The 22,248-nt window shown below is 40.5% G+C and overlaps 1 protein-coding gene across 1 annotated transcript in view; it reads right to left on the minus strand.

Annotated features, from left to right (window-relative positions):
* The window catches only part of Gpm6b (glycoprotein M6B), a 156,343-nt gene extending 135,523 nt beyond the window's left edge, over positions 1-20,820 (minus strand). The window contains exon 1 of the mRNA XM_047535550.1: positions 20,577-20,820. Within this exon, the coding sequence (XP_047391506.1) occupies positions 20,577-20,580 (4 nt within the window). The 5' untranslated portion in view covers positions 20,581-20,820. The remainder of the gene's footprint in view (positions 1-20,576) is intronic.
* Between the last annotated feature and the right edge of the window lie 1,428 nt (positions 20,821-22,248).

Consider the following 22,248-nt stretch of genomic DNA (forward strand, 5'->3'; position numbering starts at 1 on the left):
GATGAGCAACAACACTCAAAAGTCCAAATCAACCAGGCTAATAAATGGTATTAACTGTACCCCCTCCACCAAGGAGGTGAGAAACACAGAACTAGAGCCAAAGTTCTGAAATTCAAATAATAGCCTTTATATTTTCTAACTATCACATCTATGAGATGGTAAGGATTAGAATGGTTTCTTAGGTAAAACACACATAATAAACAGTAAATGTTTTTAATGAATACATATGCATCATATGCATAAGTATGATACATGCATGCCTATGTGTGTACATATAGTGGGTGTGTCTGTCATGCACACAACACACATTTGTGCATGTAGGTGTACATGCATATGTGTTATAAAGGGTTATGAAAAATAATATTCCTATAAGACAGCTCCCCAAGAAAATGGAGGGACCATGTGGCTCAGGAAGTGGGAAGGGAAACTGACCAAACATTAAACCTCTCCCAGTGCATTCCTGATAACAATGGGCCCTAAAGGAAAGGGGTGGATATGGAATGCCAAGCCTTAAACCTTGGCCTTCCCATGTCAACTTACTTCTGAATGACAATGGGCATGATTTGAATACTCATCCCTCTGGGTTTGGTTTTAACATGTACAACTAGCCCCTGATGGTCAAAACTGTACGTGCAGGATTTTCAATGATTACATCATCCTCATTGTACCCTATAAAACCAGAATCCCCTCTGCAACTGATGGCCATTTTCCCATCCAGAGAGTGGATCCAAATGGCGCCCCAGTCCGCGAAGGAATAAAGGCTTCTCTGAATCTGTGGAGGTCTGATTGCCGTCTTTTTGCACTTACGTGTTATATGTGCTCATTTTCTGTATGATAGGTGTTGTATGATTTGGACATGAAGTGTTCCCCAAAGACTCATGTGTTGAAAGCTTGGTCCCCAAAGTAGGAATGTTCAGAGGTGGAACTTTTGAGAAGTGATTAGATCATAGGGACTCTGACTTCATCAGTCAATTAATCATTTGAAGGCATTATTGGGAACTGTAGGAGGTAGGACCTGGTTGAAGGAAGCAGGTCATTAGGGGTATGACCTTGGGGACTATATATCTCATCTCTGGCCTCTTCTCCTGCCCCCTCACCCCCCTCTGTTTTCTGGCTGCCATGAACTGAACGGCTTTCCGCCATCATACCCTTCTGCCATGATGTTCTTCCTCACCTCAGGCCCAAAGCAATGGAGTCAGTCAACCACGAACTGAAACCGCTGAAAACTGAGAGATGGTAGAATGAAACAGACAGTATTATTACCCTATGTATATTTATGATTACATGAATGGTGTGAATCTACATTGTGCACAACCATAGAGATGAAAAGTTGTACCCCATTTGTGTACAATGAATCAAAATGCAATCTGTAAAAATAAAAAAGATTTTAATAAAAAAAAAAAACTGTGAACCTAAATAAATCTTTCCACCTTTAAGTTGTTTTCCTCAGGTATTTATCACAGCAACAAAAAGCTGACTAATACAATAGGTATATATGTATTGTGTACATGTATATGTGTACATATCTCCTTTTTTTTCCTCCAGTGCAGGGACCAAACTCCAGACTGAACTACATCCCCAGCCCTACAGATCTCCTTTTCTTAACTGATATTACATATATATTCTGAGTTCTGTGAAGATCAAGTTGCTTCATGAAAACAGTGTCCTTTTGTCCTGAATTCAAAACTCTGTCAAGACTCCTTCTCCTGTGTTTGTAATATACCTAATAATTAAGTGCATCTGCCACTTAACTATCCCCCAAAGAGCTCTGAAAGGCACAGCAGGATCTTCAGCTGCTCTGGCCCACCCTCAGCAGGGGCATGTAGCTTGTGGGTGCAGATCAGGAAGGACATCTCAGGCAGCAGTCTCTGAACCTGCCTCCTACGACCTCAACTATAATTTTATTTTCTCAATGACCAAGGGGGTCTTATTTGAGCCATCAAAAGAGGATGAGAACACAGAACACAAACACACTCTGCCAATGAAATATTTCCATAATGACAGAAATGAATAAAAGAGAAGCACAACTGAATAACTAAAGTAATTCTCTTCCCTTTGCTGCCCTAAGTTTTGGGAATGGCTATCTAAAAGGGGGCGGGGGGCGGAGAGGCAGATTTGTCATTGCTCACATCTCGAAAGTAGGACATATTCATAATACCAATATGGAAACGCAAAGCAATGTATGCTCATATATATACTTACATAAATTATTATTCCTCACTTAACCAGAATTTGAAATGCTCTACAGGCCTCAGCCATTTGCAAAACAGTAACGTGTAAAAAGACTGAGTGGTCAACAGTTACCACAAAGAAGCCCATGTCCTCCTGAGGTAGAAGCACTCCTGGGCACCCACTCCAGGTTACTGAGTGGAAAATAATGAGGCTTTCTGCACTGCTTAAATTTATTTGGAAAGGACATGTACTTGTTTATTAATTTGTGTGTGTTGAAGAGGCTTCATCTTTTTTAGGGGGAGAGGTAACAGGGATTGAACTCAGGCACTCAACCACTGAGCCACATCCCCAGCCCTATTTTGTATTTTATTTAGAGACAGGGTCTCACTGAGTTGCTTAGGGTTGTGCTTTTGCTGAGACTGGCTTTGAACTCACGATCTTCCTGCCTCAGTCTCCTGAGCTGCTGGGATTACAGGCGTGCACCACCATGCCCAGCAAGGGCTTTATCTTAAAAAAAAAACAAAAAAAAAAACATGGCAGCAGATTAACTATAATGGGACCTCCATGATAACAGAGGGGAGATTCAAGTACACCAACAGGTTCAAGCACAGAAGTGAAAAGTCGGTGGCACATTTGCTTCAATAACTGCTATGAGTTAAAGATACCACCGTCACACCAAAGGACAATTCATCATGGCACTGCATCGATGAATTATTGAGAGACATTTCATCAAGGCCATTTCATTCTGTTTACATGGCAAAGACACATAAAATTTTTTTTAAGTATTCAAATTTTTCAATGATGGAAATTTAAAATATCTTTAGTGCTTTGTTACAATAACCTGAGTTCTCCAAACAACTTATGTGATCAAGTCATTTGCTGAAATGCCAGTTAAATGAGGGGTGAGTCACTGGACGTGAGCAAATTAGGTAGAGAGGATTTTACAGCAATCAAACTGTAGATATTTTTAAATCAAGTAAGCACAGCTTGCCATTTTTAGTACAAAGTTACCATGGGAACAATAACATATAACCTGTCTCCTCCACCCCAGAGACAACTTTTCACAGGTAATAAATTTATAGCAATCGTTAAATGAATCATTGTATCTGAGGCTAAAATATATGAGACTAGAATTTGTTAGGCATCCAGACAGTACCTTAATTCACGCCAGGCTTCTGAAGAAGGGGGCTCCAGGTGATGATTGTTTCACCATGTTATTATAGTTACTGACATCATTTATGTGACACAACTTGTGGATTTGATCAGTTTTATTCCCAAGCATCTCTGTTTTCCCAATTGCATTAAACTAGCAATGATAATTTGCTATACTCAGAAAATGCCCTTTGAAAAGGTCAGATTCTTCCCAACTGAATAGGTTCCAGTAGGATGTTCACTGCCAATAGCAGCAACATTTAGATACAACAAAAATCTGAAACTTTTTAATATAATCATTGAAATAGCCAGCTACTCTATAAGAGAGAAACATACATACGTAGTCGTACTCTGCCACCAGAAGAAAATGATTTGTTGACCACATTCTATGGTTTTGCTTTCCATCCTTATAATTTCTCTACCCCCAGGTATATCTACTAAAGACTGTGGGCTATTCTTGAAGGCCAAGGGCTGTCTTCGTCATGACTGTATTCCCTGCACTTATAATTGCCCTTGGGCCATGAATGTGCACAATGAGACTTGGGAAGCTGGCTAGGAAAGCAAGCTATGCCTCAGACAGTACCTCTATGGACATCCAGAGCTTGGACTTAGCTACAGCAGTCTTCTTTTCCCCTAAGAATCGCTGTAGTTGCCTATGACAATCACAAAATAGTTGATCCTTTCTGTAGCGTTTTTTGAGATGTCTCCTCATGAGAATAGAAGCACAGAAAACTCCCAATTCCTTGGGCAGATGTTCTACAGTGGGGCAAACCTTCTTTTCCTTCCTGCCCCAGTTCCTTATTTGGAGGAGCCAACTAACCTTTAAGGAAGGGTCAACAGAAGTCAAACTTTTTATCAGAGAGATTTCAAATAATATGAGACTATGATGAATTACCATGAAGAGGGATTAGGCGAGTGGACTGGAAGTGGAGGTGGGAAAAAGAAGAGAGTTTCATGACTGGCTTATTTGTGGTCTTATGATTTTTGTTTGAGATTTTGGAGAACAAAAACTCGCTTCCAAATATCAGTAAATATTAGAATAAACGAGTGCTTACTGTTTCATTTTCTGATGAACTCTTGATTCTAGGAAATCAAGAAACGGGTTTCTGCATTCTCAACTTTGCCCTCAATGAACAATATTATTTTCTTTTCTTTTCTTTTTTTTTTTTTTTTGGTCGCACTGGGGATTGAACTCAGGGCCTCATGCATATGAGGCAAGCACTCTACCAACTTAGCTATATTCCCAGCCCAATATTATTTTCATTTCAAATAATGTCCATGTGTGCTATTTTGCAGAAATAATTAAAAAATAAGTCTTTTAAACGACCCATTTAGGAGTCTCACTATGTGGAAATTTGTTGGATTTTTCTCACAAAGGTGTTAAAGTGAGAAGTACCAACTGAAAATTTACAGCTGGCCCCAGGATGGTGAGGTCCATTGAGATGTTCCAGACAAGAAAAAAGAGACATACATCCTGGATGATGAAGATCCTGCTAGGCGTGTGGCCTTCCTGCCCTGCTCCTCCTTTCGGTCCCTACAAAAGTCCCTTGTGGCTCCGCACCACCAGGGTGGGGCTTTGAGGCCATAGCTCCTCTTCCTTCTCAAGATTGCCAACCCTTGAATAAGCCTGATTCCTTCCTCTCAATGCTCAGTTCCTGGACATTGGCCTCTGAGCGATGGGCAGCCCAGACCTTTAATTCCAGTAACATCCCTGGCTTCTACCCACCAGATGCCAGGAACATCACCCCCACGCATAACAATGAAAAATGTCTCCTAACACTGCCAAATGTCCCCTGGAGGGCAAAACTGACCCCAGATGAGAATCATCAGTCTAACTGACAAACCCTTAAGGCAAAATAATAATAATAATTTTTTTTTTTTTTTGCTTCTGAAGAAATCTGAGATGTCCATTTCTACCCAGTCTCTAAAAGAATGAGTCCTGACTCTCCAAATCTTGCATAGAAGGGAAGAACCTACACACACATGCAGAAAGTCACACATCTTCAAGCCACCAACCAGACAGAGGTTTCAAATCAGCAACTCGTTCTATGTCAGTTACTTCAGTTAGAAGCTTTGTTTTTCTTTTTAATATCTCACTTGTCATGTTAGGTTGGGGAAACTGCAATTCAATCACAAAGTAGATACACTACCATTTCTGCACAAATCCCTAAAAGTTCAAATAAGATGATAAAAAAATAAAAAGAACTCTTACATCCAAATTTAGACTGTAATTTTTTTATTTCCTCACTTATTTACTGGTGCTGGGGACTAAACCCTGGACTTCATGCAAGTTAGACAAACACTCTGCCCAGGCTACACCCCCCACCTCAAATTGCACTTTTAAATTCTAAAGTTTTTACACTGAAGACAAAAACATATGACAAAAGAAGCTAATTGTAAGAATAAATAAGAGTTTGAGGCCTTATTGAGGAATTAGAATATTTCCAAAATCATGTTGTAGGAGAATTACATTTGTGATTACTGCTGCCCTCAAATAAATAAATAAGAGTTTGAGGCCTTATTGAGGAATAAGAATATTTCTGTGAAGTGATGGGGAACAGCCGCACACATAATCTCATTTGACGGCTGACTAAGCTGCTTTCCAGAATAAATCAAGCTTGTGCTACAGCCCAAGTGCTGGCCTCCTCTTCGCAGGGTGAGCAGCTATGTAAAATATTCCAGGAGCAAGAAGTGTTCCATCAAATTACTTAGGGAAACTAGGTAAGCTTAAATCAACCGAGAACTTTTCATTTTCACGAGTAACATCACCAAACATGGAAGGAACACTTGAACAGAACAGCTGCAGTTAAGTCTCTCTTCTGTTACCTGAGCTGCATAAAGATATTAGTGGAAAATTGGACTTTTTTCCTTCTCTTTTGACTAAGAATTTGCATCTTGAATGAAAATTTGGTCTTTGTAATCATACAAAGAGGGTCTCATTTGTTTTTAGAAGAAATGCATATTTTGCCGGGCATGGTGGCACACACCTGTAATTCCATCATCTTAGGAGGCTGAGGCAGGAGGATCACAATTTTGAGGCTAGCCTCAGCAATTTAGTGATACCATATCTCAAAATAAAAAAATAAAAAGGGCTAGGGATATAGCTCAGTGGTAAAGTAACCATGAATCCAAACCTCAAGAACTAAAACAAAAACAAAAAATAAAAAAATACACATTTTAATATATTGAGAATTTTTATTTTCTACTCATGTCAAATGTTGGATTAAGTAAAAATAACTCATGTCACTTCGACTCATCTTCTAAGGCTCCTGCCATGTATTCCCTCTACTGAGAAGCTTTTTGGGTCCCCACCTATGTTGTATCCATTAATTCTTTCCACATAGGTTTGCACTGGGTGTTAACTTGTTGACTATCTTCGCTGATGGCAGAGCACCTTGAAGAGAGAGATTGTTTTACTAGGTACACTTGCTACTTATTAGGCTCACAGACACATACCTTTCATTTGCAAGCATGTGACCAAGCTGCTTACTGTGAAAATCGTGTTTTCTTTTTTTAAATCATGTCTTAATTATCCTTAAATCACTAGCTTAGTATTAGTCCAATAAATATTTACTGACTGGATAAAATTTACATAGAATAAAATGCATGAGTTGTTAGTGTACATGAGGATTTTTTTTAGTGTGCATGATGATTTTTTGTTGGTACAAGGTCTCACCTAAGTTGCTTAAGCCCTCATTAAGTTTCTGAGGCTGGCTTTGAACTTCTGATCCTCTTGCTTCAGCCTCTGGAGTCACTGGGATTACAGGTGTGTGCCACCATGCCCAGCTGGACTCTATTTTTAGCAGACTGCATATTATAATTCACAGTCTCCCTCAGTGCAAAACCACCTTCATTAGAGAGGAATTCACTATATCTATCTTAAACTCTATTTCCTCTTTTCTTGCATTCTGCATAAATATCACAACAATGGAACCCCTTCCTTAGGACTCATAGAGCTTAATATAGTCTCAGTAAAATGGTACACTCTTATCATGCTGTAGAAGTTTTAACATTCAATAAGACTTGCAAGCTCTAGCCCTAGAGAAAATACTCAGCAAGCAAAAATAATTTTGGTAGGTGATCCACTAGTTATGTTCTCCACTGGAAAACAGTCTTTCTTCTTAAAATTAATAGAAGAGCTGATTTGGCTTCTCATTCTGTGTCAAGATGATGATAAAAATAATACCATTTGGGAAATATAGCACAAGTAAACAACTGAAAAAAACTGTTTAGAAACTGAATTTGCCCTCAGTGATGGTAGACTCTGTTTTCTCTCAAAAAGAGAAAAATATCCAAAGACAGTAGAACGAATCAGACATACCTTTCCTAAGTTCATATATGAATCCACGACAAATGAAACTCCACATCATGTACAACCACAAGAATGTGAAGTTATACTCCATGTATGTATATGTCAAAATATACTCTACCGTCATGTATGACTAAAAAGAACAAATTAAAAAGAAAAAAAAAGAGAAAATCCTACTCAAAGCAAGCACATGCACATACTACATCCTGTATGTTTGCTATTCAGTAGGGTCAGGGACATGGCCATACAGTTAGCATCTGCAGCTCTTATGACCAGGATGATATGTAGGAACTCAGAATCAGCGTCCCCTACAGTTTCTTCATTCATTTCACCAAGATGGTCTATCTACCTGAACTTTCTGAAGTCTACAGAAGAAAAGCATAACGTTCCATGGAATTATATTTGACCTTAATTGATTTAATTTTTTCCTTTAAAAACATAAAGCTACAAAAGCTACAAAGGACCTTAAAATAAGTTTAAGACTATGCAAAAACATTATTGGGGGATGTAAAAGAAGATCAAAGTATAAGGAGCTACATCATATGCACAAACAGGATATTCAATATAAATACAGTAACGATATTGACTGTCAGGAAATTGTTCTATAAATTCATTGTAATCCCACTCAAGATCCTAACACGGATGTTTGTGAAATGTGAAAAGCTGATTCTAAAAGCAAGGATCAAGAATAGCTCAACTACTTTTAAAGAAAAAAGTTGTCCTAAAAGATAGCCAGCCTTATTTTATTTATTTATTTATTTATTTATATTGTGGTACTGGGGATCGAACTCGGGGCCTTGTGCTTGCAAGCACTCTACCAACTGAGCTATCTCCCCAGCCCCACCAGCCTTATTTTAAATCCACAGTAATTAGGACAGTGTAACATTAGCACAGGCCAAACAGACCAAAGGAACAGAATGGATTCCAGAGATATACTCACACATATAGTAGGAAAAGATGTGTGTGTGTGTGTTATATAATTAGAACATACAAAAATCAATACAGAAAGGATGAATCATGAAGTATGTATGGCTTATGTGTGGAAAATATAATAGATTTATACCTAATATTATATCGAAAATAAAATTCAGATGGAATAAAGTTTTAACAATGAAAAGCACAATTTAAGAAAAACTATAAAAGAAAACAGGAAAAGAAAATCTTCATGACCTTGGGGATAGGAATAATTTTAAAATAAGGCAAAAATAAAAAGGACAAGTCAGGTGTGGTGGTGCATGCCTGCAATCCCAGTGACTTAGGAGGCTGAGGCAGGAGGATTCCAAGTTCAAGGCCAGCCTCAGCAACTGAGCTAGACCCTGACTCAAAATAAAAAAGGGCTGGGGATGTGGTTCAGTGGTAGAACATTCCTGGGTTCAATTCCCAGTACTGCAAAAATCAAATCAAATCAGAGAAGCAGGAGGCAGGAGGATCACAATTTCCAAGCCAGCCTTAGCAATTTACCAAGGCCTGGTCTTAAAATAAAAAAAATCGAAAGGCACTGGGCACAGTGGTGCACACCTGTAATCCTAAGTAACTCAGGAGACTGAGGCAGGAGGATCACAAGTTGGAGGTCAGCTTCTGCAATTTAGCGAGGCCCTCCTCAACTTAGCAAGACCCTGTCTCAAAATAAAAAATAAAAAAAGGACTGAGGATGTGGCTCAGTGTTTAAGTGCCCAAGGCTCAATCCCTGGTAAAGAAAATTAAAAAAAAAAAAAAAAGGGGGGGGGGTACCAAGGATGTAGTTCAGCAGTAGAATACCCCTGGGTTCAAAGCCAATACCAACCCCTCCCCCAAATAAATCACCTGGAGAAAAGAGGTATAAGAAATACAAACAACTGAACCCTCTTTGGAAATTCTGATTAGCCACAGAGAGGAAGATAAAATGATAGTAACAATTGACTGCACATTTACTAAGGATTAGTATCCAGAACATATCATTACAATCAATAAGACAAAGAGGAATAAGGACATAAATAGAAGAGAAAACCCAAATGAACAATTAACTACTCAAAACCTTTGACCCCACTAGGGAAATCCACCATAAAAATAATGAGATACATTTTATAGCTATCAGGTTTTGTTTGTTTGTTTTTTCAGTACTAGGGATTGAACCCAGGGATACTCTATCCCTGAGCTACACCCCCAGCCCTTTCTATTTTTATTTTGAAACAGGGTCTCACTAAGTTGCAGAGGCTGGCCTCCAACTTGGGATCCTCCTACCTCAGCCTCCTGAGTAACTGGAATTATAGGTGTGTACCACCATACCTGGTCCTATCAGTTTTTTGAAAGATTAAGCAATGTGACTGTTTCAAATGCTGATGAAGAAGCTGAGAAGCCAGGGTACTCATATATTACTGATGGCAGTATAAACTGAAGCACCAGTGACATGATACAATTTAAAGCCAGTTCTGTGGGATGACTAAACATTCATTTTGCTGACTGTATTGTTACTGTGGAGAACAAGGAGACAAAATTTCTCACTACCGTTAATTCAGACAACTCTTTTAAAACTCCATCTTCTTAGAGGACTAACTGGGAGAAGGCCTCAGTATCTATTATGTCTTTATATCCTGAAGCCAGAAAACACTCATATTGATCATTTCCTACATAAATATGCAATGCCTACCATTTCCTGTTTATTCACAGTCCCTGGAAATGTACTTTCCATTTCTGAGGTGGACCATGGTGATACTGTACCTTCATAATCAACTGTATAGGTGTTTTTCGTGTACCTAACTCATTTCTTGACAAGTATTTTCAAAGTCCTTCTCACAGCTGCTGTGACAGAAAATATCCCCAACTTTTAAAATAATGTTATTGATGTTGAACAAAAGTTGCCAACACCAAAGTTCATAATGTAGGAATTCCATTTATACCAAGTGTAAAACAGGCAAAACTACACTGGCAGAAATTACCAATGGAGGTGCCCGAAAGGCATCTTGAGGGGGATATCTAAGGGCCTGGTAATGTTTTGCTTTTTAAAAAAGTCATGCTGGGCTGGGGCTGTGGCTCAGTGGTAAAGTGCTTACCTGGTATGTATGAGTCCCTGGGTTCAAATCCCCCAGCACCCAAATAAATAAATAAATAAATAAGCCATGCTGGGGATAGAAGCCAGGATGTCAGGCTTGCTAGGCAAGCGCTCTACCACTTAGATACATCCCTGCTCCTGTGTTCTGCTTCTTAATCTAAGATCTCATTACATTTGTAAAAATTTATCAAGCTGTATGCTTATGATCTGCCCACTTTTTGTGTATGTATTCTATTTCAATAACAAATTTTAAAATGATTTTATAATATTCATGTCTCTTACAAAACATCTAAAAATATTTGTGACAAGATATCATTATAGAATAGAGCTCCAAACAGTTTTAAGGAATCCAGTACAATGGCTTTGCAAAATGGTAATAATTCATGTAATGGAAATTCATCCCTTTAATGTTCTGAATTCTATTTTACTTACCATGGAAACTGTCAGAATCTGCCAAATGAGAAAACTAAAAGGAAAATATCAAATAAAGGGCTGCATCAAATAAAGTTATCTTAAGTGCTTGAATTACTTTGCTAATTACACCTCCATTCTTTGCTCGTTGTGTGAAGGAACAGATGTCTGAATTTAAGTTCCCATTTTAAAATCTGCCATTGAAACAGTCTTTTCGGTGTGTTCTAAAAACCACATTTCTAAACCTAGAAGTAGCCCCGATGCACATAAAAAATAGCAGGTTTTCTAAGCTCCAGCTAACATTTACTCCCAATAATGTCCCTTTTTAAATCCTTTTTTTTTTTTGGTACTGGGGGTTGAACCTGGAGCACTTTACCACTGAGTCACATCTCCAGCCCTTTTTAATTTTGAGACAGAGTCTGTTTACCTGCTTAGGGTCTCATTAAGTTGCTGAGGCTGACTTTGAACTTGTGATCCTCCTACCTCCATGCCAGGCCCTTCTCTTTTTACACTAGTATTCTTGTAAATGCACTCAGATCCCTGGGAAAGCAAATGGTCTCTATTTGGCAGGGAGGAATTAAGGATGAAGGAGCAGGGAGATCTGTGGCTATAGCAAAAGGATCTTTGAGAGTAACAAGGGGGGAATCAGTCCTGCCTCTTCTAACCCATGCATCCCTCAAACATGTGGAAAAATGTAATGAAGACATGATCACATACCCTAAGGACAGAACGTGTGGGAAGGTTGCCTTACAAGCTTAATCTGGGTAGATTTGATTAAAGCTAAGGAGATGAATTCTAAATTTGGAAAGGCCATCACGGTAATTAAGGATGTGATTAGATCCTTCATGTCTTTCTACTTAATGAAGAGAAGGAAAGATGATGAAAATGATGTTAGTAACCAAACAAACTTCATAGATTCAGTCCTTTCCAGAGAGAAAGCATACTAAACCTAAGAACCTTCCTAACGAAAACAGCATCCAATTTCCAGAATAGTTTGGGTACCATTTTAAAAACTCCAAAGACAGAATGAATCAGGTGGTCTGTCAGACTCTCCATGATGCCTCTAGATTCTCTGTTGATGTTGGAAAAGGTTCAAAACAAAACTTTCTTTAGCTAGCAAAATCGACCATCCTTTTTATGAGGGAAAAATACCCCTTATATCAGAGAGCCTCCCATTCCACAGATGTTCTCAAGGAAGTCTTCAGTAACAATACTACTCAGAATTTATGATACTGTGAAGCACAAAACGTTTTCAATTCCTCCTGCTCTTTCTTAAGCAGTGGTTCTCGATCTGGTACAATATCGCTCCCCTCTCCCTATTATCTGGCAATGTCTGGTGATGTTTTTCTGGTTGTTGCAACTAGGGAATGTTACAGCATGTGATGGGGAGAGGCCAGTAATGCTGCCAAATACCCCAAAATGCACAGAACAGTTCCCCATAACAAAAATCTTCCAAACCAAAATGTCAAAGGTGCTGATGCTGAGAAACGTTGCTCCAAAAATTATTTAAATGGGAAGAAAAAGGGACTTTTCTTTCAGTACCTGTCACCAGTTGCTCCAAAGAAGAAAGTAGAATTTAAGCGCTATAGAAACCAAATAAATACACAAATACTAAGGTCAACTGAACATCTACTCTGTTTATTTACTTATTTGTTTCTTGTGAATCAACCCAGGCACTCTGTCACTGAGCCACATCCCCAGACCAAGATCATTTACCATGAAACTTGTTATGCCAAGTTCAAATATACTGAGTGACATACAGGTATTAAAATTCAAAAGATCACGTTTAACTGTTTTTTTTTTTTTTTCTTTTTTGCAGTGCTGAGGATCAAACCCAGAGCAACTGCTCTCCTGTTGAACTATATCCCAGCCCTAAAATTAAATTTAAATGAGATTGATTGTGAAAAATAGCAAGGAGTTGGGGGCGTAGCTCAGTGGTAAAGTGTGCACTTAGCATGCACGATAAGATTAAACAGGTAATACAAGACTATTATGAACTTTACATGAATAAACTTAATAACCTGGATAAAATGGACAAAGTCCTTGAAAAAAGATCTTACCAAAACAAAAACAAAGAGTAGGTTTGAATCATTCTATATCTCTTAAAGAAATATAATTAATAAAAACACATTTCCACACATGCACACACACAAAAAATTCCCAAAAAACAGACCAAGATGGTTTCATGGGTGAATTTTTCAAATATTTAAGGAAGAATAATGCTGCTTTAAAAATTAATAATCAAATAGATAAAGATGGGGTTCCATTTCAACCCCCATCCCTTCTGGAGTCACATCAAAGATCACCCTTATCTCTTCCCATTCCAGAAAGCTCACATTTCTTTCTCTACCCTTTAAAGGAAGAAAGCAAATGACAAGATTTAAACATTTTTTGCAAGATTGATTTGTGGGCCAGGTACATACCTGTAATCCCAGCGGCTTGGGAGGCTGAGGCAGGAGGATAGCGAGTTCAAAGTCAGCCTCAGCAAAAGTGAGGCCCTAAGCAACTCAGTGAGACCCTGTCTCTAAATAAAATACAAAATAGGGCTGGGGATGTGGCTCAGTTGTCAAATGCCCCTGAGTTCAATTCCTGGTACCCCCCGAAAAAAGATTGATTTGTGGGAGTCCATTTGTAATCAACTAAAATTTATTACTCCCCTGTGGCTCTCAGTTCCCCACCAAATCTTATTCTGTTCTCCCCCACACCTACTCTGCCAAGTCCAGGTCAGTTTCTTCAGGATCCCACTGTCAACCTTGTTTACTCCTACCACTCTGCAAGGGTTACCTCAGTCCTTTCCATTCTCTCGACACACCTCTCATCCAAGTCCCTATGGAATGCTCCATATAGCCACAAAGCTTCACCCTTCTCAAAACTCTATACTTTTATTTGGAATTTTACAATCAGACACTAAGGAATCTCTCTCAGTGGGTTTCTTTTCTTTTTCTCCAGCTGTCACTTGCCTGCTTAAAATCCCTTCCCTACAGCCAAGAGAATAATGATCAAGTTCTTTCCTGGCATGTCACTGTGTGGCCTGGTCCCAGCTCTTCTTGTTCCCCAATACTCAGACCATTCCCAACTCCTCAAGCTGCCCATATGACAGCTGCTGTCATGGCTCCACTTTTGCACATCTGTACCCAGACCCTAGAATGTTCTTTCCCAATTAAAAAAAAAAAAAAAAAAAAACCAGATATCCTGACCCTCATTATTCTGCTTATCCTTCAAGACTCCAAAGAACCACCTTCCAGAGAATCTCTCTCTGAAATATCCCCTCGCCCCTTTGTCCTCAGCTCTTTTTCTTTTTCCTACAGATCTTGTACTTCACTGTTTATCTGCCTTTGTGAAATGACTGGTCATTTGAGGACAAAATCTTTCTTATTGATTTTTTTTTTTTTTTTTTGCTTGGAGACTTAGCACAGTCCTTGGCTCACCTGAGCAGGACTCTGAACACTTGTTGAGTAAGCTGTTGTCTTTAGTTCCTTTGACAGCCTCAGTGACAGTGTGTAACAGGAATACAGAGGCCTAATTAGAATTGTGCACATAGGAGTTCCAGGGCATTGCAGTTGATACTTACTTAACCCTAATACACACAGTAAAAAAGTAAACATAAAACTGTTTTGTTTTTGTTTTTGTTTTTTTTTTTTCTTTGCAGTGCTGGGGATGGAACTCAGGCCCTTGCTCATGCCAGGCAAGTGCACTACCACTGAGCTGCATCCCCAGCCCTTTGTTTTCTTTTAATCCCCAGGGCAAAACTAAGTTCCACTTAAGCAAAGTGTTTCTCCCTGAGATTTCCCGAACTTTAAAAACCTGACAAGAAGAAAGTTCTATTCACCAGAGAGAGGAAAATACTTTATAACATCAGAAGAAAAGCTAAAGGCATAAAAAGTAATGGAAGAACATTCAAGCTGCTCTTTAAATTGTTCTTGGGTCTGTGTATGCCTGAAGCCATCAAAGTACTTTTAAAGTGACTTCGAGTGCTAAAATTCTGTTATTCTGTGAAATTCTATGATCAAAGTATTAATATTATTCAGGAACAACAACATCATCTACCTTATTTTACTTAGTATGGTTTATCATACAGTTAATACATAGATAAGTATAATTTTTATATCTCACAATCCATACATTTATAATATAGACAGACACTAACAAAATGCATTTTACATGACAAAAATCCACACTTTTCCAAACAAACATCTATAAATCATCTTTAATATGCCAATCATTTGAATGCATACTGGAATATAATGATGAATAAAACAATCTCTGCTCTTGAAAAATTTGGCATTTGAACCAAAAGGGAGGCATGTTAAAAACACAAGTCAAATCATCATAATCAGAAAAATCATAGTACAATTATTAAATGGATGACAAAGGTTCAAAAATACAGTAGGAACTCTCTTACCTACGTTCATCTAAGGTACCATGACCACTTACCCTGTATCTGCCTTTTTTTTTTTTTTTTTTTTCCTAAACCATATTGGCCACTGTCCACAGAACTTGGCTTCTAGACTCTTTCCCAGGATGTCTGGGTAGAACTCTCACCAGCTGAATCCTGTACTCAAGAAGAATCCCTTGTGTTCATTCCCAAACCTGTTCAGGCCAGTTTATTTATACCACAATTATAAAATTTAATTTGATATTACATAAATGAGTCCCAAAAGAAAGTTTTTCTTTCTTTGAAAACCAAGTTCATTGCTTAGAAAAGTCTTAACGAAAATGAATTACTTGGAAAATTGTTGCCAAAAGAATTATGGGCAAGACAATTATAGAGGTTTAAGGGGAGTAGGGTAGGTAATATAAAGAGTCTGCACAGAGATGGGTTCCTAATGCTTTTATGTTCTCATTCTACCTTAAAGGAATTGAAAATGGAAATCAGAAGCCAATGAACTGGGCTACGATTCATGTAAGAAAGACCAAGGAACTTCAATCAGGATGTCACACTTGAAGCAAAGTCTCAACAACAAAATAATCAGCAAATGAATGTTTCAAGTTAAATTAAATGTTTAGGACACGTATGTGGCACCTTCTATGATTCACCACTTTAGCATTTTAAATAAACCATTCAATTGCTTGATTCCCAATGCAGCAGATGAGAAGCATCTCCTCTAGGAAGCCCTTGGAGGGGCCAAGTGGTTTGGGTAACAGGTTTTGCTAGAGGAAAAATACAGGAAAGAATTAATTATTTCCTGTTTGTCACAAACAGTACTCTCTGGAATTGGACTATAAGATTTACTCAAAATCTCAGTCTGCCCACCTGATTTGAAAGAACTACTATCCAAGAGCATCAGGGGTGGGCTCTTATTAGACCTTTACACTCAGAGGGAGGCCAGCTAGCACATGCTGGGAACATTTCCTGCCCTTACTCATTGGGAGACCATTCCTTTGTTTCCAATTGCATCTGAATTTCAGAGCAAATTTCCACATATGCATCTTCAGTACTTCCTTTTGAGGGCAGTCCTGGTGTTGAGGAAGGGCTTTCTGGTACAGACAGCTCCAAAGAGACAAGGGCAAAAGCCCAAGCTGGAAGTGTTAAAGAGGGTACACATTATGGCTTCCTCTACCAGTTTCCTTGGAGAAGAGCCCATCATCCTGTAGGCGGGCACATGGAAAATGCCAGCATTTAACCCAACTACAAAATGATGCTTGTAATACTGGCTTCAGGGAACGGAATAGTGTTTAAACAATTAGGGGGCTGTTCACTCATGTTTTTCAAGCATAATATTACTCTCTCATTTCTTTTTCCTAAATTACATACTTGTAGATTTGTAAGACTGCAAAGAAGTAATTTCACAGAATCTTTTTATTTTATAGTAAACTGGGGTTAAGAAAAGAAAGTGATTCACCCAGGAACACACAGCAAATTAGGGGGTAAGCTGGGGCGGGCAACAGGCCTCCCTGGCCTGCCAGGCTTTTCCCTCTTTCCTGGCTCCAGGATCAGTCACACCTGAGAGCTTGTATGAACTGCAGAAACCACACCACCGGGTGGGTGGTTCAAACCTCTAATCCCAGAGGCTGAGGCAGGAGGATCAAAAGGTAGAGGACAGCTTCAATAATTTGGAGGGTCTCTTAGCTATTTAGCAACCCTGTCTCAAAATAAAAAATAAAAAGGATTGGGGATGTAGCTCCATGGTGAAGTACCACTGAGTTCAATTCCTGGTACCAAAGGAAAAAAATGGGAAAAAAAAAAAAAAAAAAAAAAAAAAAAAAAAAAAGAAAGGAAGGAAGAAATGCAAACTCCCAGGCCCCCTAGGCTCACTGAATCAGGCACTTTTTCATCCAAATCTCCAGGCTGCTTATAATCCTTCTAAAAACTTCCTTTCAACTGAGTTTGGTAGCACAGGCCTGTAGTACCAGCTACTCAGGAGGCTGAGGCAGGAGGATGGCTTTTGGTCAGGAGTTCCAAGACCAGCCTGGGCAACAGAATGAGACTCTCGTCTCAAAACAAAAACAAAAACAAAAAACAAAACAAAACAAACAAACAAACAAAAAAAACCTTTCTTATTACAAAAGGAGTCAAAGCAATTATTTTGATGTTTTGCTGTATCTGATCATTTCACATACAATTTTCAATTTAAAATTATGGGCAGCTAATGAAACAAAATCAGTATTTCTCTCTGAATATATGAGCCATATGGAAGCATCAGGGCTATTCCACAAATGTCTTCTAAGAAGTTAGTGCACGGAATCCATTTAGTTACTATGTCTTCAGGCCTGTGAACAAAGTAACACTATCAAAATTCTGTTGGCCTAGATGAGTTTCTATCAGATAAAACCACAGCTAACACTGGTGGGGAGAGGGCAGTTGGGGCATATGTGGAACCCTTCAGTCAGACAAATAGTTTCAACACACTCATTTAGGTAGTGTATTGCATACAAAGAATACACCAACATCTTCTCTTTGTGCAAAACAACCAAAGTTACTGAGTAGTCAAATACACTTGAAACATTAATTGGCTTATTCCATTTACATGAACCATCCAGAAGAGGCAAATCTGTAGAGATGGAAAGTAGGTTAGTGGTTGCTAGGGGCTGGGGGAGGGGAGAATGAGGAGTGACTACTAATGGGTACAAGGTTTCTTTTGGGAGTGATGAAAATGTTCTCACATTAGATAGTGGAAATAGTTGCACAACTCTGAACACATTCAAACCCACTGACTTGGAGACTTGATGTACGAATTATAGCTAAACAAAGCTGGGGGGAAATCATCATCTCAACAATTAAAAAAAAACCCATGTTTTAAGATGCATCAAGAGAGAATCATACACACACTACTGTTCATTATTTTATTTTTCTACTCAAAGATTTTTGAATATCTTAAAATGTGACTCCAGAGAGACTTTTAGTTTTGGAAGCCTCATCCATTTTACCAGTGGATTAACTGATATCAGGCTTAGGAAGTGACTTGTGTAAGAATCCATTCAATGAACCCATGTTCAGGATTTTCCCAACATTAAATCATTTCAGTTACAACATTCAGAAGGGTATGTTCAGTAATTAAATACATCTGGAAAAATAAAACCAGTTCATGGCCCTGTAGTGTATTTACTGAGAATCTAAAGGAAATCAGTATGTTTCCTTTCTGGCTCGAAGGGAGCTTTCTTTTTAATGTAAAACTAAAAATTAAAAACCAAGGATACTGCCAAAACCAGTGAAGTATGCACAAATTAACATAAATTGTTGGTTGAAGTGTAGAAGCAATAATTGTCCAAGATACAAAGTACTTCCTTGAGAACAGGCCTCTGGCTTGGACACTGGCTTCGTGAGAATTTCATCTACCTTCCATACCTATTGAAAAATAAAGTCCAGCCCCAATTAGTCCAAAGTGTTGTGAAAGCATTGTGAAGAAGGTCCCCATGTGGTCATTCTATGCTCAAATTCCACATACAAATCTAAAAGCCAGTTGTTTAGAAACCAAAAATAACTTTATTTCAAGAAAATTAATTTGTGCTTTCCTCAATTCTGCACTTCTGCAGAACTGCAACATCTTTGACTGTTACTACTACAAATGCAGCCACAGGGCCAGCCACAGCCACAGCCAGGGCCACAGCCATCACCGGCTTTTGTGTATGAATCTTACTTAAAAGGGAGCCTTGAGTGATGTGACTACTCACACAGGGGCATTAAAAGAAGCAGGAACCAGAGCTATAGGCCAGTCCATTTTGTCCTTTCTAGAAAGATCCAATCCCCTAGCTCTCACTTAACTTTTTGGGAAGAAAATTTCCTGTTGGATTTTGTGGGAGAAGGGAGGCTCACTTTCATATTTTGAGTAAATTTTTAAAATTAAACTATAAAATTCTTTGAGCTTCCTTTTAAAAACAAAATAAATGCCCTCCTTACTATGCCTCACCCAAAATCATAATCAATACAGAATTACCACACCCTCACACACACACTTAATTGCAGAGGTAAGGGTGGTGCCTAAAAGATGGGGAATGTAGGGGGACCAATAAGCAATTTCCAAGCCCTCACCATTAACCTGCAAAGGTTAAACCCACAGACTTCCTCATTAGAAATGCTTCAGAGGGGCGCTCCACAATCTGTGGAGCTGGTGGCTGGAGCTGTCACTGGGGAAGGAGAATGAAAGAGAGAGAGAAAACCTTTCCCAAGCACAGCTCTCAGACAGACATTTCCAGGAATACCGCGGAATTAGGTTAATTTCCAAGGCACTCTTCACGAGTTTTCCTTCCGATCCCCCGTTTAGCGACATGTTGCTGACAGCAGCATTTCTGGGTGTTAAGAAGTGTCAGAAAGAATCCTATAGCCGCCTAACACCGGCCTCGGGCCAGGTTGAAGATTTTCACTCTCCTGAGCTGAGTCTTTTATCGTTGCTAGTCGTTATCCCAATGGCACTGGAACCCGCTTCACACCTTCTTCACCTGCGCCCGAGCCGCATTTATGTAGTTGGAACAGGGGACAAAGAAGAGACTCACCCTGGTTCCCCTCCCTTCCCCTCCCCTCCCACTTGCCTGGTTTCAAGATCAGGATTCCAAAAGGAGCTCTTGGTAAGACCCCGGGTTTGGGGAACTGAGCATGTGTTTCATGTGGGTTTAAGGAGAATAGGAAGACAAGAGCGGGACATGATTGAACTCGGTGCTGGGAGCTCTAGCGACAGGGGGATCGTCCCGGGAAACCCGCAAGAAGCTCCTCCACCAACCCCTTGAAATAAACCAGGAGCCCGCAAACCGGGACGCGCCGTCTGCACTCTCGGCGAGCCCAGCCGGGGGCCCAGCTCTCCGGCTCCCGCGCTTCGCACGCCAGGGGGTGCAGCCTAGGTGCACCCGGAGTGGGGACGCCACCGGGATGGGGCAGGGAGGCTCACCTGGGCGTTCTGGACACCTGAACCAAGCCCCACCCACCTGCAGCCTCCTTTCCCCCTACACCGGTCTCCACCCAGACACCGCGGAGGCGAAGGAAGTGCCACCTGAACCGGGCTAGGGCGGGACCCCCGGCGGGGCGGGGGCGTGAGTCGGTGGCGGTGGCGCGGGGCCAGCATGCTCGCTTACCCATGGCTGGAGACCGGCGGGAGGGGCACGGGCCGCGGGCTCTCTGGCTCCCCGGGGACAGGCAGAACGGGTGGCACAAGTTTGCAGGTCTGGCGGGCACGTGCGCGGGCCGGGCTCCGGGCTGGCTGCGCTGGGCTGCGCTGGGCTGGCCGCTGGCTTGCTCGCTGCTGGCCGGGGTGGGAGCACGGCGCGGCTCCGCCTGCACTGGGGGCCGGCCGCGCCGAGAGGGGCCCTGACGTCAGCGCCGGGGGCTTTGTGAACCCGGAGCTAGGGCCCGATTGGGGACAGCGGGCACGGCCAGGCTGCGGGCGACGCTCGCGGCTTTCTCCGGGACCCTCGAGCGGGCGGCGAGGGGTGCAGAAACCGGAAGAGCCAGTGGGGGAATGGGGAGCGAGGGGAGTAGGGTTCTAGGATCCCGGAGGTGCGGATCCGCGTCCCAGATGAAAACTATTCGAGTTGGAGGGGGTTTTAACCATTACCCATTGTACAGATAAAGAAACTGAGGTTCGGGACACTGACCGGAGAAGACCCAGTATTTGGCAGTGCTGCTTTAATAAGCACCCCCTGATCCTTTTGTTCTCATGTGGGCTGCGACTGAGTGGTGACTCAAACTCAGTGGGTCTCAACCCTGGCAGCTTGTTGGCATCAATACCAATTGGGGAGGTTTGGAACCCCATTTCATCAGGGCCTCTGCGAGTGGGACCCAGGTATCGGACTTCAAAAATCTCCCCAGGTGACCCCAATGTGTATCCAAGGTGGCAAAGCACTATTTGAAATTACTAGTGAATAACAAACGACTTGGAAGGGCACAGGTAACACCCTCCAATCTGGAAGAGGGCCAGATCTGGTGGTGACCACGATCGGTCCACTTGATCTCTGGAAGGCTATATTAGAGACTTCGTAGACTCTTCGTTGCTCAGGCCTCGCACTTGAGCCTTTAAGTGAATTAATGGTTTAACAGTGTCCAGGGCTCGAATTCCTTCTGTCTCTTAGCGAAGAATCTTTCTGTCTCCAAAGGAATTAGAAAAGTCATGAGACCCCTTACCGTTTTTTTATGGCTAATGCTTTCTGTGACATTTCTGAGTCCGATATTTGCCCCTAATATTTTATGTTGTGTTCCTTTATTGTTTTGAAAATACATCGTGATACTTGAACAGAGGGTTACATAAACAGTAACAATAGATAGTACATTTAAGGGACATTTAAGCCAGAATAGAGAGGCTTTGGCACGGAGAAAGGGAGAAGGAAGCAAACATTTCATCTATTGAAATTTATTGGATTAGGAAAGATTTTATCAAGGCAGAGCTCTAGAAAACCTAATAATATTTTACATAAAAGGACAGAGATTTGTGCTAGGCGGATCACTGGCTCATTTTCACAATCCCACGGGAATAATCATTCCTAACCAATCTTTGTGCAGTAATAAAACAGCAGGAGCTCATAGGTTTAACTTTTTGTCTTCCTATTACAGAGAAGTAATCCGTTTGAACAATTCCTTAGTGTACGTGTATATAGGAATCCAGCTGCAGATGACAGTAACCCAGACTGCCTGCAAAGGTGAGGACCATGAGGAATTAATGCTAAATCCTGGTTTAGGGAAGAGCAGTTTGACTGGGTCCTACATCTTAGAAGGCTCTTAGGAGACCCTGAAAATGACAGGATGGAATTTGGG

Source organism: Sciurus carolinensis, chromosome X (genome assembly GCF_902686445.1).
Source record: "Sciurus carolinensis chromosome X, mSciCar1.2, whole genome shotgun sequence".
In the NCBI taxonomy this organism is placed as follows: domain Eukaryota; kingdom Metazoa; phylum Chordata; class Mammalia; order Rodentia; family Sciuridae; genus Sciurus; species Sciurus carolinensis.